The sequence below is a fragment of the Mesoplodon densirostris genome, chromosome 13 (assembly GCF_025265405.1).
Source record: "Mesoplodon densirostris isolate mMesDen1 chromosome 13, mMesDen1 primary haplotype, whole genome shotgun sequence".
Taxonomy (NCBI): domain Eukaryota; kingdom Metazoa; phylum Chordata; class Mammalia; order Artiodactyla; family Ziphiidae; genus Mesoplodon; species Mesoplodon densirostris.
The window spans coordinates 52,844,253-52,857,502 of record NC_082673.1 but is presented as its reverse complement, the minus strand read 5'-3'; the positions used below and the strand labels follow the sequence as shown (position 1 = coordinate 52,857,502).

The 13,250-nt window shown below is 39.1% G+C and overlaps 1 protein-coding gene across 1 annotated transcript in view; it reads right to left on the bottom strand.

The window, feature by feature from the left end:
* Positions 1–6,784, bottom strand: part of INTS8 (integrator complex subunit 8) — a 47,938-nt gene extending 41,154 nt beyond the window's left edge. Inside the window, exons 1-5 of the mRNA XM_060116253.1 lie at positions 6,519–6,784; positions 4,228–4,402; positions 2,256–2,396; positions 1,863–1,934; positions 230–281 (exon numbers count right to left, since the gene is read on the bottom strand). Coding sequence (XP_059972236.1) covers positions 230–281; positions 1,863–1,934; positions 2,256–2,396; positions 4,228–4,402; positions 6,519–6,648 — 570 coding nt within the window. The 5' untranslated portion in view covers positions 6,649–6,784. The remainder of the gene's footprint in view (positions 1–229; positions 282–1,862; positions 1,935–2,255; positions 2,397–4,227; positions 4,403–6,518) is intronic.
* Positions 6,785–13,250: the final 6,466 nt, after the last annotated feature.

Sequence of the window (13,250 nt, the reverse complement as noted above, 5' to 3'; positions counted from 1 at the left end):
CCGGGAACAGCAACAAATACCCAGCGCAGCCAAAATTAATTAATTAATTTTTTTTTTTTTTTAATGTACGATTTAGAATATTACCAAACTATGTTCTAACAAGTAAAAATATAAATGCCATTGCATCTAGACCTTGCCAACTCTTATATACCTAAGATTAGAAGAAGCACCTACACATGCTCTAAATATGTCCCAGAAAGGTTAGAGTGTAACTGATGCCAATACTCACCACTTTCAAAATATTTTCTGTTAGCTCTTTCTCCTGTTGCATCTGATTCATACTAAAAGAGAAATGATTGAAGAGTATCAAACATTACTTGAAAGACTGAAAATTCAAACCTTAAAGATCATTCTTGAAAGTGAGGTTGAATTTAAATAAAAATGTTTTTAATGCTATTTCTTTTCATGCTTAAAAAACAAGCAAAAACTCAGTGCTGATGCTCCTTTACCATTATTTTCTCAATTGCTTTGTATTTTAAAAAAACTCAAAATTTTTTTTTACTTCATTTATTCATTTCCTCAGTTTTTTGGTGTTTAAAAAGTAACAAAAGATAAGCATCTGCATGGTGATATAGACATGCAAACAAACAAAAATATAACACAAATGCTAAGCATCAAAACTTTACCCAGGGGCTTCCCTGGTGGCGCAGTGGTTGAGAGTCTGCCTGCCGATGCAGGGGACACGGGATTGTGCCCCAGTCCGGGAAGATCCCACATGCCGCAGAGCGGCTGGGCCCGTGAGCCATGGCCGCTGAGCCTGCGCGTCCGGAGCCTGTGCTCCGCAACGGAGAGGCCACAACAGTGAGAGGCCCGTGTACCCCCCGACTAAAAAAAGAAAAAAACTTTACCCAGAAAATGATTTTCTAATAATGATATATATTTTTTTTAATTTATTTTTATTTTTGGCTGCACTGGGTCTTCGTTGCTGCGTGTGGGCTTTTCATTGCGGTGGCTTCTCTTGTTGCGGAACACAGGCTTCTAGGCCCATGGACTTCAGTAGTTGTGGCTCGCAGGCTCTAGAGCGCAGCCTCAGTAGTTGCTCAGGCTCAGGCTCAGTAGTGGTACACGGGTTTAGCTGCTCCACGACATGTGGGATCTTCCTGGACCAGAGCTCAAACCCGTGTCCCCAGCATTGGCAGGCGGATTCTTAACCACTGCGCCACCAGGGTCCCTCTACTAATGATATTTTTAGGTGATATTTGTAGGTAGCATTAGAAAATAATGTTGCCTAGAAATAATGATTTCTTCCATTTATTCATTTACTTATCAGCTATTTCTTAGGCATTTAAAATGTGCTAGGAATGCTGCTAAACTCTTGAGATGAACTAATGATTAAGACATTAAGGATAAACAAACCCTCAGTTTAAGAATACAATTTACTGATATCAAAAGCTCCTTTGTATCAAGTTAGAAACTATACTCTCTTCCTCCAAATTTGGGTAAGTTGCTATCTGGAATTTAAGAACTAGGTTTAAAACTCTGGATATGATCCAACTATTGTAATTAACTTTTGCACTCTAGATTAAAATAATTTCCAGCATACAAAACAAATATATCTCCTTCAAGTAAATTTAATTAAATGAAAGCAATCTTAATACTCGGAAGCAGGTCAGCTGATGCTAAGATGAAAGGCACAACGTACGAAGTGCTCCCTTCTCTTTCAGAGCTCTCTAGTCTAGACAGCCAAAGCACCATCTGAACCTCCCACCCTTCTAACTCCTCCAAACGCACCTGTACGCAGGCCTTCTGCCCTCCGATGCCTGCTCTACCCCTTCTGTACCAGGAGTTATTAAAAACTCACAAAATTTAAAAAAAATTCTGATGAAAAAAGCGCCAAGGAAGGGTCTTATTGGCCAACTTACACACTTAACTGAGGAGGTCCAGGTTTTGCTTGTTTGACAGGAAAACTACTTTGAACAATTGTCCTAATCGCCCTGTAAAAAAGACCAAAAACCAAAATTTAACACACCCTAAATATCACTTCAAGTATTTTTTCAAGTACTCCTTAGAAGACTTAAAAACTATCTGAAATGCTAATTGATATATAATAAAAACTTTGTAAGTCATCCACATCTTTCTCAGAATTCTTTTCATCTATGCAGTCATAAATTTTCTCCACCAACAGATTCACTGTTCCCAAGATCCTCTGGGAGATCCCTAGAGTAGAAGGAGTAACTTAAAAGCATATCCCTGAAAGTCAGAGCGCAATTAAAGAGAGGCTGCCCAACACATTTCAGGTTTATGAAAACATTTACCATCTGTTGTAGAGAAGTATAGCCATGGCAGTGGTTGGAGGTAAAGTGGCCAGATCCATGTCTACGTGCTTTGTTCCAGGGGGAACTTTACTGATGCACAGCAGTTCATTTAGTAACATATTCAAAACTGGAACAGACAAACTTAAAAAGGAAGAATCAAAAGATATATAAGCTGTGTAAGCACAAAATACACAATGCAGTATTTTCACTAAAAATAATGATACTGTTAAAGGAGTAAATCTACAGGACCATTTTATTAACCTGTCTCAACAACTTATATGAAAATATACCTATCAAATTCAAAAAGATTTTTTAAGCTTTCATTATGAAAACAATTTAAACATATACAAAAGTAGACAGAATAATATAATATAGCCCAATGTGCCCATCATCCAGCTTCAACAATTATCAACTGATGGCCAATCTTGTTTCATCTCCACTCCACCCACTTCCCTCCTTCCCATATTATTGTGAAGCAAATTCCCAATATTAAATCACTTTTTCCACAAGTATTTCAGAATATATCTCTAAAAAATTACCTCCTAACATAATGACAGTATAAATTTCACATCTAAAAGAATTTTAATTGCTTACCATCAAATAGCCAAGCAATGCTCAATTTTCCAAGTGTAACACATACATCATACTTTTTTGTACACATTGCTACCTGTTGATATGCCTCAAATCTATTAATGGATAAGTTTCCCTTTAAATTAAAGGATAAAACTTTTTTTAATTCTAATTTTAATGCTATAGAAGATATAGTGAAAAAACAACGTTTAAATACTACTAGTGTGAGTATAAACTAATACAACTCTCTTGGAATGCAATCTGGTAATATGCATCATGTGCTTTAAAAATGTTTATACCACTTGACCAAGCAATTTAACAATCTATACTAAGGCTGTAACTCAAAATTCAGATAAAGTTTACGGACATAGACATTTAAGGCTCTGTCATTTATAAAAGTGAAAAACTAGAGAGAACTGTCAATGGAGGAACAGTTAATAAATCATCTATACAATGGAATAAACTCCAAAAAACAAAATGGGAAAATGTTCATGATATCCTGCTATGTGAAATAAAACAAATCAAAACAGTATATAAGGTATGTTCACAACTTTGTTTAAAAATAAAGGGAGGGCTTCTCTGGTGGCGCGGTGGTTGGGAGTCTGCCTGCCAATGCAGGGGACGCGGGTTCGTGCCCTGGTCCGGGAGGATCCCACATGCCGCGGAGCGGCTGGGCCCGTGAGCCATGGCCACTGAGCCTGCGCGTCTGGAGCCTGTTGCTCCGTGGCGGGAGAGGCCCGAGTGCAAAAAAATAAATAAAAATAAATAAAGGAAGAAAAACAACAAAAATCATACAAAAATGTTAAAAATATTTCTCTTCCCTCCTCTATTATTTCCTATTTTCTGAATTTTCCCAAATGTTCTATAAGGTATTTCTTTTTAAATTGTGAGAAGGGGATGAAAGCAAATCATTTTATAACTACGCCTTTGAAATTATTTATCTGTAAACAAATAACCACTGATTCTAATAAGACAGCTTAATAGTTTGAGAGAGAGTGATTGATTTATGCCCAGTAAAATTAACTGAATTATTCAATAGGGAATCATCCATACATTATGTACCATCCATCACTAATTTTTATTCATTTTCTTCAGATATGTAAAAGTAAACTGAACATTTAAAACTGTTTAGGCGTGGACTTTCCTACTTACCACATCAAAAAAAAGAACAATAAAAAAATGGCTCATTATTGATAACACCATGTTTATACTTTAAAAGGTTATTTAAATTCATCTAATAGTCAAATATTTTCTTATACCTTTTGAAAACTACTTGCATATTTTACCAAGAATGCAGAGAAAAATAATTTTCATCTTAAGGGCCAATGTTATAAGAACACATATTGAAATAAACCAAGATATCTAATAGTACTAAAAATAAACTGATTTAAATCTTGTATACCTTTTCTCTAATACATCTAAGTCCCACTTCAAATGTGCAGCAACTTTAAGAGCAAGAAGCTTTAAAATACGATTTCTCTTGTTATCAGGTGGAGGTTGAACTTGGTTCTGTTCATTAACTGAAGGTTTAGAAGCCTGTTCCAAAAACTGGACTATAAGTTGAACTGGTGCAGGATCTAGGATTTAAAAGAAAATAATTCTTGAACTTAAGTTCTAATTATGAAGATCCAAAGGATTCACTGTATTAGTTTTTGACCACAAAGGAATCCAAACAGGCCAACAGGCACATGAAAAGATGCTCCGTATCGCTATTAGAGAAATGCAAATCAAAACTACAATGACATATCACCTCACACCAGTCAGAATGGCCATCACCAAAACATCTACAAATAATAAATGCTGGAGAGGGTGTGGAAAGAAGGGAACCCTCCTACATGATTGACGGGAATGTAAATACGGAGGTTCCTTAAAAAATTAAAAATAGAGTTACTATATGATCCAGCAATCCCACTCCTGGGCATATATCTGGAAAAGACGAAAACTCTAATTTGAAAAGATACATGCACCCATAAGTTCATAGCAGCACTATTCACAATAGCCAAGACATGGAAACAACCCAAGTGTCCACTGACAGATGAATGGATAAAGAAGATGTGGTACATATATACATTGGAATATTACTCAGCCATAAAAAAGAATGAAATTATGCCATTGCAGCAACATGGATGGACCTAGAGATTATCATACTAAGAAAAGTCAGACAGAGAAAGACAAATGTCATATGACATCACTTTATGTAGAATCTAAAAAAGTGATACAAATGAACTTATTTACAAAACAGAAATAGACTCACAAAGAAAACAAATTTATGGTTACCAAATGGGAAAGGAGGGAGGGATAAATTAGGAATTTGGGATTGACAGATACATATAAAATAAACAAGGACCTACTGTATAGCACAGGGAACTATATTCAATATCTTACAATAACCTATAATGGAAAAGTATCTGAAAAGGAATATATATATATATATATATCGTAACCACTTTGCTGTACACCTGAAACATTGTACATCAACTATACTTCACTTAAAAAGAAAGTTAAAAAAACATCCAAACAGTTGTGTAGTTAGAATAACTAAGGATTATGATTTATAAGAAGTGTGCCTGGGGATTAAAGGGAAAGATCAGGAAGGGTGTAAGGAAGAAAGGAAAACAGATTCCTACAGAAGAAAGCACTTTACAGAGAAGAACATAATGGTTATAGATTTTCAGTTCAGCAAACAACGAATGTCAATTAGAGGAAAGAGATGTCATCTTTAGAATCACTGTTTTAACGCTTAATTAGTGGGACCTGCATACAGTTACCTCTGCACCTGTTTCTGTCATGCAAAATAGAGGATAATGCCACCTACCTCACAGGATTACTATGAAGACTGATTAAATGAGATAACAGATATGAAGCATTAAGCACAGTGACTGGCACGCAGAAACACTCAACAAACGTTAGTCAAAAGCAATTAATTAAAAGAACATAATGGTGGTAAAACCGCCCTAGTGAAGTACACTAACTTCTCGCACAGCAGTCTCCACCAGGAGACTAAGGCCAGTCTATTAGACTGAACAAGCCACATCTGGATTCGAACTTTATCAGCAAAATATCATCCAAGGAACTTACCTTTTCATGCCAGTACCTCTTTCCAGAAATGCCTGGGGTTTTCCACCTTCCCTGAGAGCACTCATTAACTGGGATATTAATCATGATCATCATTATACAATAACCATCTTGCAATTGTAGTTTTTTTCTGCTTTCAAAGATTTCTTCATTTTGATTTACAGCTTAACTTTGAAATATATAATTAAGAGTGGCTAAAGTCTCCTCGTTGAGGAATAAAACAGTTAAATGGGAACCTAAGATAGTTACCTGATTAGTGTCAGGATCAGCCCCCGAACCGCTGATTTACTGTGCGGGGTTCTGTCAAGAGGAGGGTTCGAGCCAGCCTCCCCAACCCAAATACTCTCACAAGGCCATCTCGCAGGTGTTAAAACCCCGAACAGTAAAAGGGGGTGGATGCGGAAGCGCCTTTGTTTTGCGCCTTTCTTTGGCCTCCCACAGCAGTGCCCCCGCACTGGTGTGTTTAATACTTAGCCGGGGGCCTCGCCAGAGCTCGGCTCCGGTCCCCGCCTCCCGAGCCGCAGGTTCGTGGCCGAGAAGGCGCGGGACGGTGAGAGACGGGAGGGCAGCGCCGGTGGCCGGGTCCCGCTCCGCTCGAGCTGCAGGCGCCGCGCTTACCCGGGCAGGGCTTGCGCAGATGTTTCTCCAACAGCGACTCCTCCAGCAGGAACTCGAACCAGCAGGTCTGCGGCGGGGTGCAGGGCCGGCTGGAGGTGGCCGCCTCCCGGTCCGCCGCCTCCGCGCTCATCCTGCCCTCGCCGCCGCTACCCGCCGGGACGTTTCCCGGCTCCAACCTGACACTCGGACGCGGGCCCTGGGCCTGTAATCTACGGAACCCCCGGGACCTAGGACGCTCTCTGTACGTCCCGGAAACCCACACAGTCCAAAATGGCTGCGCAGCCCAACCAGAGCTGGGGATCCTGGATCCGCCTCCCGAAGCCACCGCCGCGCCTCCAAGCCAATCGTTATTTGAGTTGGAGAAAGAGAGCGGGGCCTATCCTCAGACCACGCCTCCTCCCAGTTGCCTTGGGAGATGGCTTGCGGGTAGGCTGGGTCGCAGGTTGGTTTTCCGGGTAAGCTGGGTCGCAGGTTGGTTTCCGCGGTTCCCTGGGAGTTTCTCAGCGAGCAAATGAAACAACCTCATCAATAGGCCTCATTGTCTTCGTAAAAGGCAGTGAACACTACAGGTTCAAACTGTGATCTAGGCAAAGTTTGTTTTCGGTGCTTTAAATTTTCCCACTTCATTTCTGAGATTTCCTACTACCTAGGTCCTCTCAGGGGATGTGCCCTCGTGTCTTGGGCGCCAGCGTCCTCGCCCCCTTTCCGAGACAGCTGACGGCCCACGTGAGGTCTAGCTTTGCTGCTGCTTCTCAGGACTAGCTCTCAGTGTTTAAGCGCCTAATTAACTCTCTTGATATCCCGGCTAGCGTTATTAAGGCCATTTTACATTTACCTTCATTCTGTAATGTTCTTGTGTTTTTTATTAACGCAATTGAAAAAGTGTATTCATAGATCGTGCACACGATCTATATTGAGTGCAAACTAACCTCTCTGAACCTTAGTTTTCATATTTGTAAATCTGGAATTATAATAGTGCCTCATCTTAGGGTTGATAAGAGAATTAAAGGCAGAACTTGATAATACAGGTAAGCTTCTTAAGCAAGACCTGACATCTAGAAACATGGGCAAATGTTAGCAAATATCATATAGTGCTTTCTTCATATACATGATTCTAGTTTTCTCCTATAAACGACCCTGTTACACATGTTTTAACCAATGAAAACACTGAAGTTCCAGAGTTATCATTTGCCCAAGGTTTCCCAACAATCGAGGGGTGGAGCCAGAGCTTTGGTGATTTTTCCACTGTACTCAGGCTGCTTCCAACATTCAATAGAGAGGATAAGACTGGTGGCTTATGGTCTTTCCCAGAATGAAATGGTAGAGCTTTGAAAAGTTTTAGGAAAAATAAATGGAAGTAGCTCCTCCATACGTGAAAGTAAATCAGCGCTTCAGTGGCAACCATTGCCTTCTTCTCTTCCTGTGCAATCCTCCTTCTGGATTCTGCCCTGCCTCTCTCCCACTCTTTCATTCTGGTGCTTCCTGGGGTCCTGGTCTTAGCCCTCTTCTCACTGTAAAAACCATCCCTGCATCACTCCCCCCACTCCTGAAACTCTATCCTAGGCTCTAAAGAACACATGTTGGAAATCATGTATTAGAGTAATAAAATCATGAGGACCTAAATTAATAAAATATCAATAGGAAGACAGTCTCTTCAGCAAGTGGTGTTGGAAAAGTTGGCCAGCCGCATATAAATCAATGAAGTTTGAACACACCCTCACACCATACACAAAAGTAAACTCAAAATGGCATAAAGACTTAAATATAAGACAAGACGCCATAAAACTCCTAGAAGAGAACATAGGCAAAACATTCTCTGACATATATTGTACCAATATTTTCTTAGGTCAGTCTCCCAAGGCAATAGAAATAAAAGCAAAAATAAACAAATGGGACCTAATCAATCTTATAAGCTTTTGCACAGCAAAGGAAACCATAAACAAAATGAAAAGATAACCTACAGACTGGGAGAAAATATTTGCAAATGATGCGACCACCAAAGGCTTAATTTCCAAAATACACAAACAGCTAATACAATTCAATAACAAAAAAACAAACAACCCAATTGAAAAACAGGCAGAAGACCTAAATAGACATTTCTCCAAAGAAGACATACAGATGGCCAATAGGCCCATGAAAAGATGCTCGTCTTCGCTAATTATTAGAGAAATGCAAATCAAAACTACAATAAGGTAGCACCTCACACCAGTCAGAATGGCCATCATTAAAAAGTCTACAAATAATAAATGCTGGAGGGGCTTCCCTGGTGGTGCAGTGGTTGGGAGTCCGCCTGCCGATGCAGGGGACGCGGGTTTGTGCCCGGTCTGGGAGGATCCCACATGCCGCGGAGCGGCTGGGCCCGTGAGCCATGGCCGCTGAGCCTGCGCGTCCGGAGCCTGTGCTCCGCAGCGGGAGAGGCCCCAACAGTGAGAGGCCCGCGTACCACAAAAAATAAAAATAAATAATGATAATAATAATAATAATAATAATAAATGCTGGAGAGGGTGTAAAGAAAAGGGAACCCTCTTACACTCTTGGTAGGAATGTAAATTGGTGTAGCCACTATGGAAAACAGTATGGAGGTTCCTCAGAAAGCTAACAATAGAGTTGAACTATGATCCAGCAATTCGACTGCTGGGCATATACCCAGATAAAACTATAATTTGAAAACATGCATGCACCCCTGAGTTCATAGCAGCACTGTTTGCGATAGCCAAGACATGGAAACAACCTAAATGTCCATCAACAGAGGAATGGATAAAGAAGATGTGGTAGGGACTTCCCTGGTGGTGCAGTGGTTAAGAATCTGCCTGCCAATGCAGGGCACACGGGTTCAAGGCCTGGTCCAAGAAGATCCCACATGCCGCGGAGCAACTAAGCTCGTGCACCACAACAACTGAGCCTACACTCTAGAGCCTGCGAGCCACAACTACTGAGCCCGTGTGCTGCAACTACTGAAGCCCACACGCCTAGAGCCCACGCTCCACAACAAGAGAAGCCACTGCAATGAGAAGCCCACGCACCACAACGAAAAGTCGTCCCCACTCGCCCCAACTAGAGAAAGCCCGCGTGCAGCAACGAAGACCCAACACAGCCAATAAATAAATAACTTCATATATATATATAAAAATAAAAAACCACCACTTTCTTGAGTTTTGGTATAGTATCAAACAAGAAAATCCACAATTATCTGAAAAGGCTCATAAAATTCTCCTTTTTCAACTGCATAGCTATATGATCATCTCAATCGATGCACAAAAAGCTTTTGACAAAATTCAACACCAATTTATGATAAAAACTCTCCAGAAAGTGGGCATAGAGGGAAGCTTCCTCAATGTAATAAAGGCCATATATGACAAATCCACAGCAAACATCATTCTTAATGGTGAAAAACTGAAAGCATTTCCTCAAGATCAGGAATAAGACAAGGATGTCCACTCTCACCACTATTAACATAGTATTGGAAGTCCTAGCCATGGCTATCAGAGAAGAAAAAGAAATAAAAGAAACACAAATTGGAAAAGAAGTAAAACTGTCACTGTTTGCAGATGACATGATGCTATTCACGGAAAATCCTAAAGATGCCACCGGAAAACTACTAGAACTAATCAATGAATTTGGTAAGGTTGCAGGATACGAAATTAATGCACAGAAATCTCTTGCATTCCTATACACTAACAAAGAAAGATCAGGAAGAGAAATTAAGGAAACAACCCCATTTACCATCACAAAAAAAAAGAATAAAATACCTAGGAATAAACCTACCTAAGGAGGCAAAAGACCTGTACCCAGAAAACTATAAAACACTGATGAAAGAAATCAAGGATGACATAAACAGTTGGAGAGATATACCATGCTCCTGGATTGGAAGAATCAATACTGTGAAATGACTATACTACCCAAAGCAATCTACAGGTTCAACGCAACCCCTATCAAATTACCAATGGCATTTTTCACAGAATTAGAACAAAAAATTATATAATTTGTATGGAAACACAAAAGACCCTGAAAAGCCAAAGCAATCTTGAGAAAGGAAAACTGAGCTGGAGGAATCAGGCTCCCTGACTTCAGACTATACTACAAAGCTACAGTAATCCAGACACTATAGTACTGGCACAAAAACAGAAATATAGATCAATGGTACAGGATAGAAAGCCCAGAGATAAACCCACACACCTATGGTCACCTAATCTATGACAAAGAAGGCAAGAATACAGTGGAGACAAGACAGCCTCTTCAATAAATGGTGCTGGGAAAACTGGAGAGCTACATGTAAAAGAATGAAAGTAGAACACTCCCTAACACCATACACAAAAATAAACTCAAAATGGATTAAAGACCTAAATGTAAGACTGGACACTATAAAACTCTTAGAGGAAAACATAGGAAGAACACTCTGACATAAATCAAAGCAAGATCTTTTATGACCCACCTCCTAGAATAATGAAAATAAAAACAAAAATAAGTGAATGGGGCCTAATTAAACTTAAAAGCTTTTGCACAGCAAAAGAAACCATAAAAAAGATGAGAAGACAACCCTCAGAATGGGAGAAAATATTTGCTAATGAAGCAACAAACAAAGGATTAATCTCCAAAATATACAAGCAGCTCATGCAGCTCAATACCAAAATAAAAAACAACCCCATCCAAAAATGGGCAGAAGACCTAAACAGACATTTCTCCAAAGAAGATTTACAGATTGCCAACAAACACATGACAGGATGCTCAACATCACTAATCATTAGAGAAATGCAAATCAAAATTACAATGAGGTATCACCTCACACCAGTTACAGTGGGCATCATCAGAAAATCTACAAACAATAAATGCTGGAGAGGGTGCAGAGAAAAGGGAACCCTTTTGCACTGTTGGTAGGAATGTAAATTAATACAGCCACTATGGAGAACAGTATGGAGGTTCCTTAAAAAACTAAAAATAGAACTACTATATGACCCAGCAATCCAACTACTGGGCATATACCCTGAGAAAACCATAATTCAAAAAGACACAGTGTTCATTGCAGCACTATTTACAATAGCCAGGACATGGAAACAACCTAAATGTCCATTGACAGATGAATGGATAAAGAAGATTTGGTACATATATATAATGGAATATTATTCAGTCATAAAAAGAAATGAAATTGGGTCATTTGTAGAGATGTGGATGGACCTAGAGTCTGTCATACAGAGTGAAGTTAAGTCAGAAAGAGAAAAACAAATACCGTATCTTAACGCATATATGTGGAATCTAGAAAAATGGTACAGATGAACCTATTTGCAGGGCAGGAATAGAAAGGCAGATGTAGAGAATGGATGTGTGGACACGGGGGGAAAGGGGAGGGTGGGATGAACTGGGAGATTAGGTTCAACATAAATATACTACCATGTGTAAAATAGATAGCTAGTGGGAACCTGCTATATAGCACAGGGTGCTCAGCTTGGTGCTCTGTGATGGCCTAGTTGGGTGGCATGGTGGGGAGGGAGGTCCAAGAGGGAGGGGATATGTGTATTCATATGGCTGATTCACTTTACTGTGTAGCAGAAACTAACACAACATTGTAAAGCAATTATACTCCAATAAAACAAAACAAAACAAAACAAACAAAAAAACTCACCACTTTCTCGAGTTTTGGTATAGTATAAAAGAAAAGAATCCACAACTATCTGAAAATGCTCATAACATTCTCTTTTTTCAACTACATAGCTATATAAGGCTGGTTTTTCACTGAAAAGAAATTTTGATATTTCTACCAGAAGAACATATTGTAACAGTTTGAATGCTGAAGCAGATATGAGAATCCATTGTCTTCTATTAGTCATACATGAAAGAGATTTGCAAAAATATAAAACAATGCTGTTCTTCTCACTACATTTTTTAATGAAAATAAAGGGTTTTTGCATAAAAATTTTATGTTAACACATAATAGGCCTGTTATTTTTATTTTTAAATGAATTACATATTTAAGTTTTTCTCAGTTTTAATTTTTAATATGGTAAATATCAATAGCTATAACTGACATAAACAAAGACTCTTAGGTGTGCTTGATAATTTTTAAGAGTGTAATGGGGTCCTGAGACTAACAAGTTTGAAAAACGACTTTACTGAGGCTTGCACAGCAAAGTCTTTCCACTGTTTGGCTCTAGAGAGAGGGGAAAGGGGCTAGGACAGGAGTAGCGTAGGAAGGAGCAGGTGGGGTGGCGGAAGGGTCACAGGTACTGCAGCTTTATCTGTAATATTTATATATTTAATATTTATATTTTATAATTAACATTTGTCAATTCTGGGTGGATGGTGAAAACATGTGTAGTATATTATTTTTTGTATTTCTGTAAACGTTTTTAAATTCTCAAAATAAAAATTTAAACATATTGTTCTTAAGAAGTATAAAAATGTATTCATGTTTTTACAGTCCCCAGTATCTCCTCAAAACCCTTGAAAACTGTTATGGGCTTATAGAAACAAACTATTATGGAGCATTGCTTATATACCATGACTCATACCAGGTACTCTACCCTCATATTCTCATTCAATCCTTACAACATCCTACAAGGTAGGTATTATGACCCCATCTTACAGCTGAAGAAAGTGAGGATCAGAGAAGTTAAGTAACTTTCCCAAAGTCTCCCAGCAAACAATCCTGGTGAAACCAGAATTTGAGCCCTTATTTGGGCTTCAGTATAATGGACCACCTTCTACCTGATAACTCTAAATGATAATTAGACCATATAC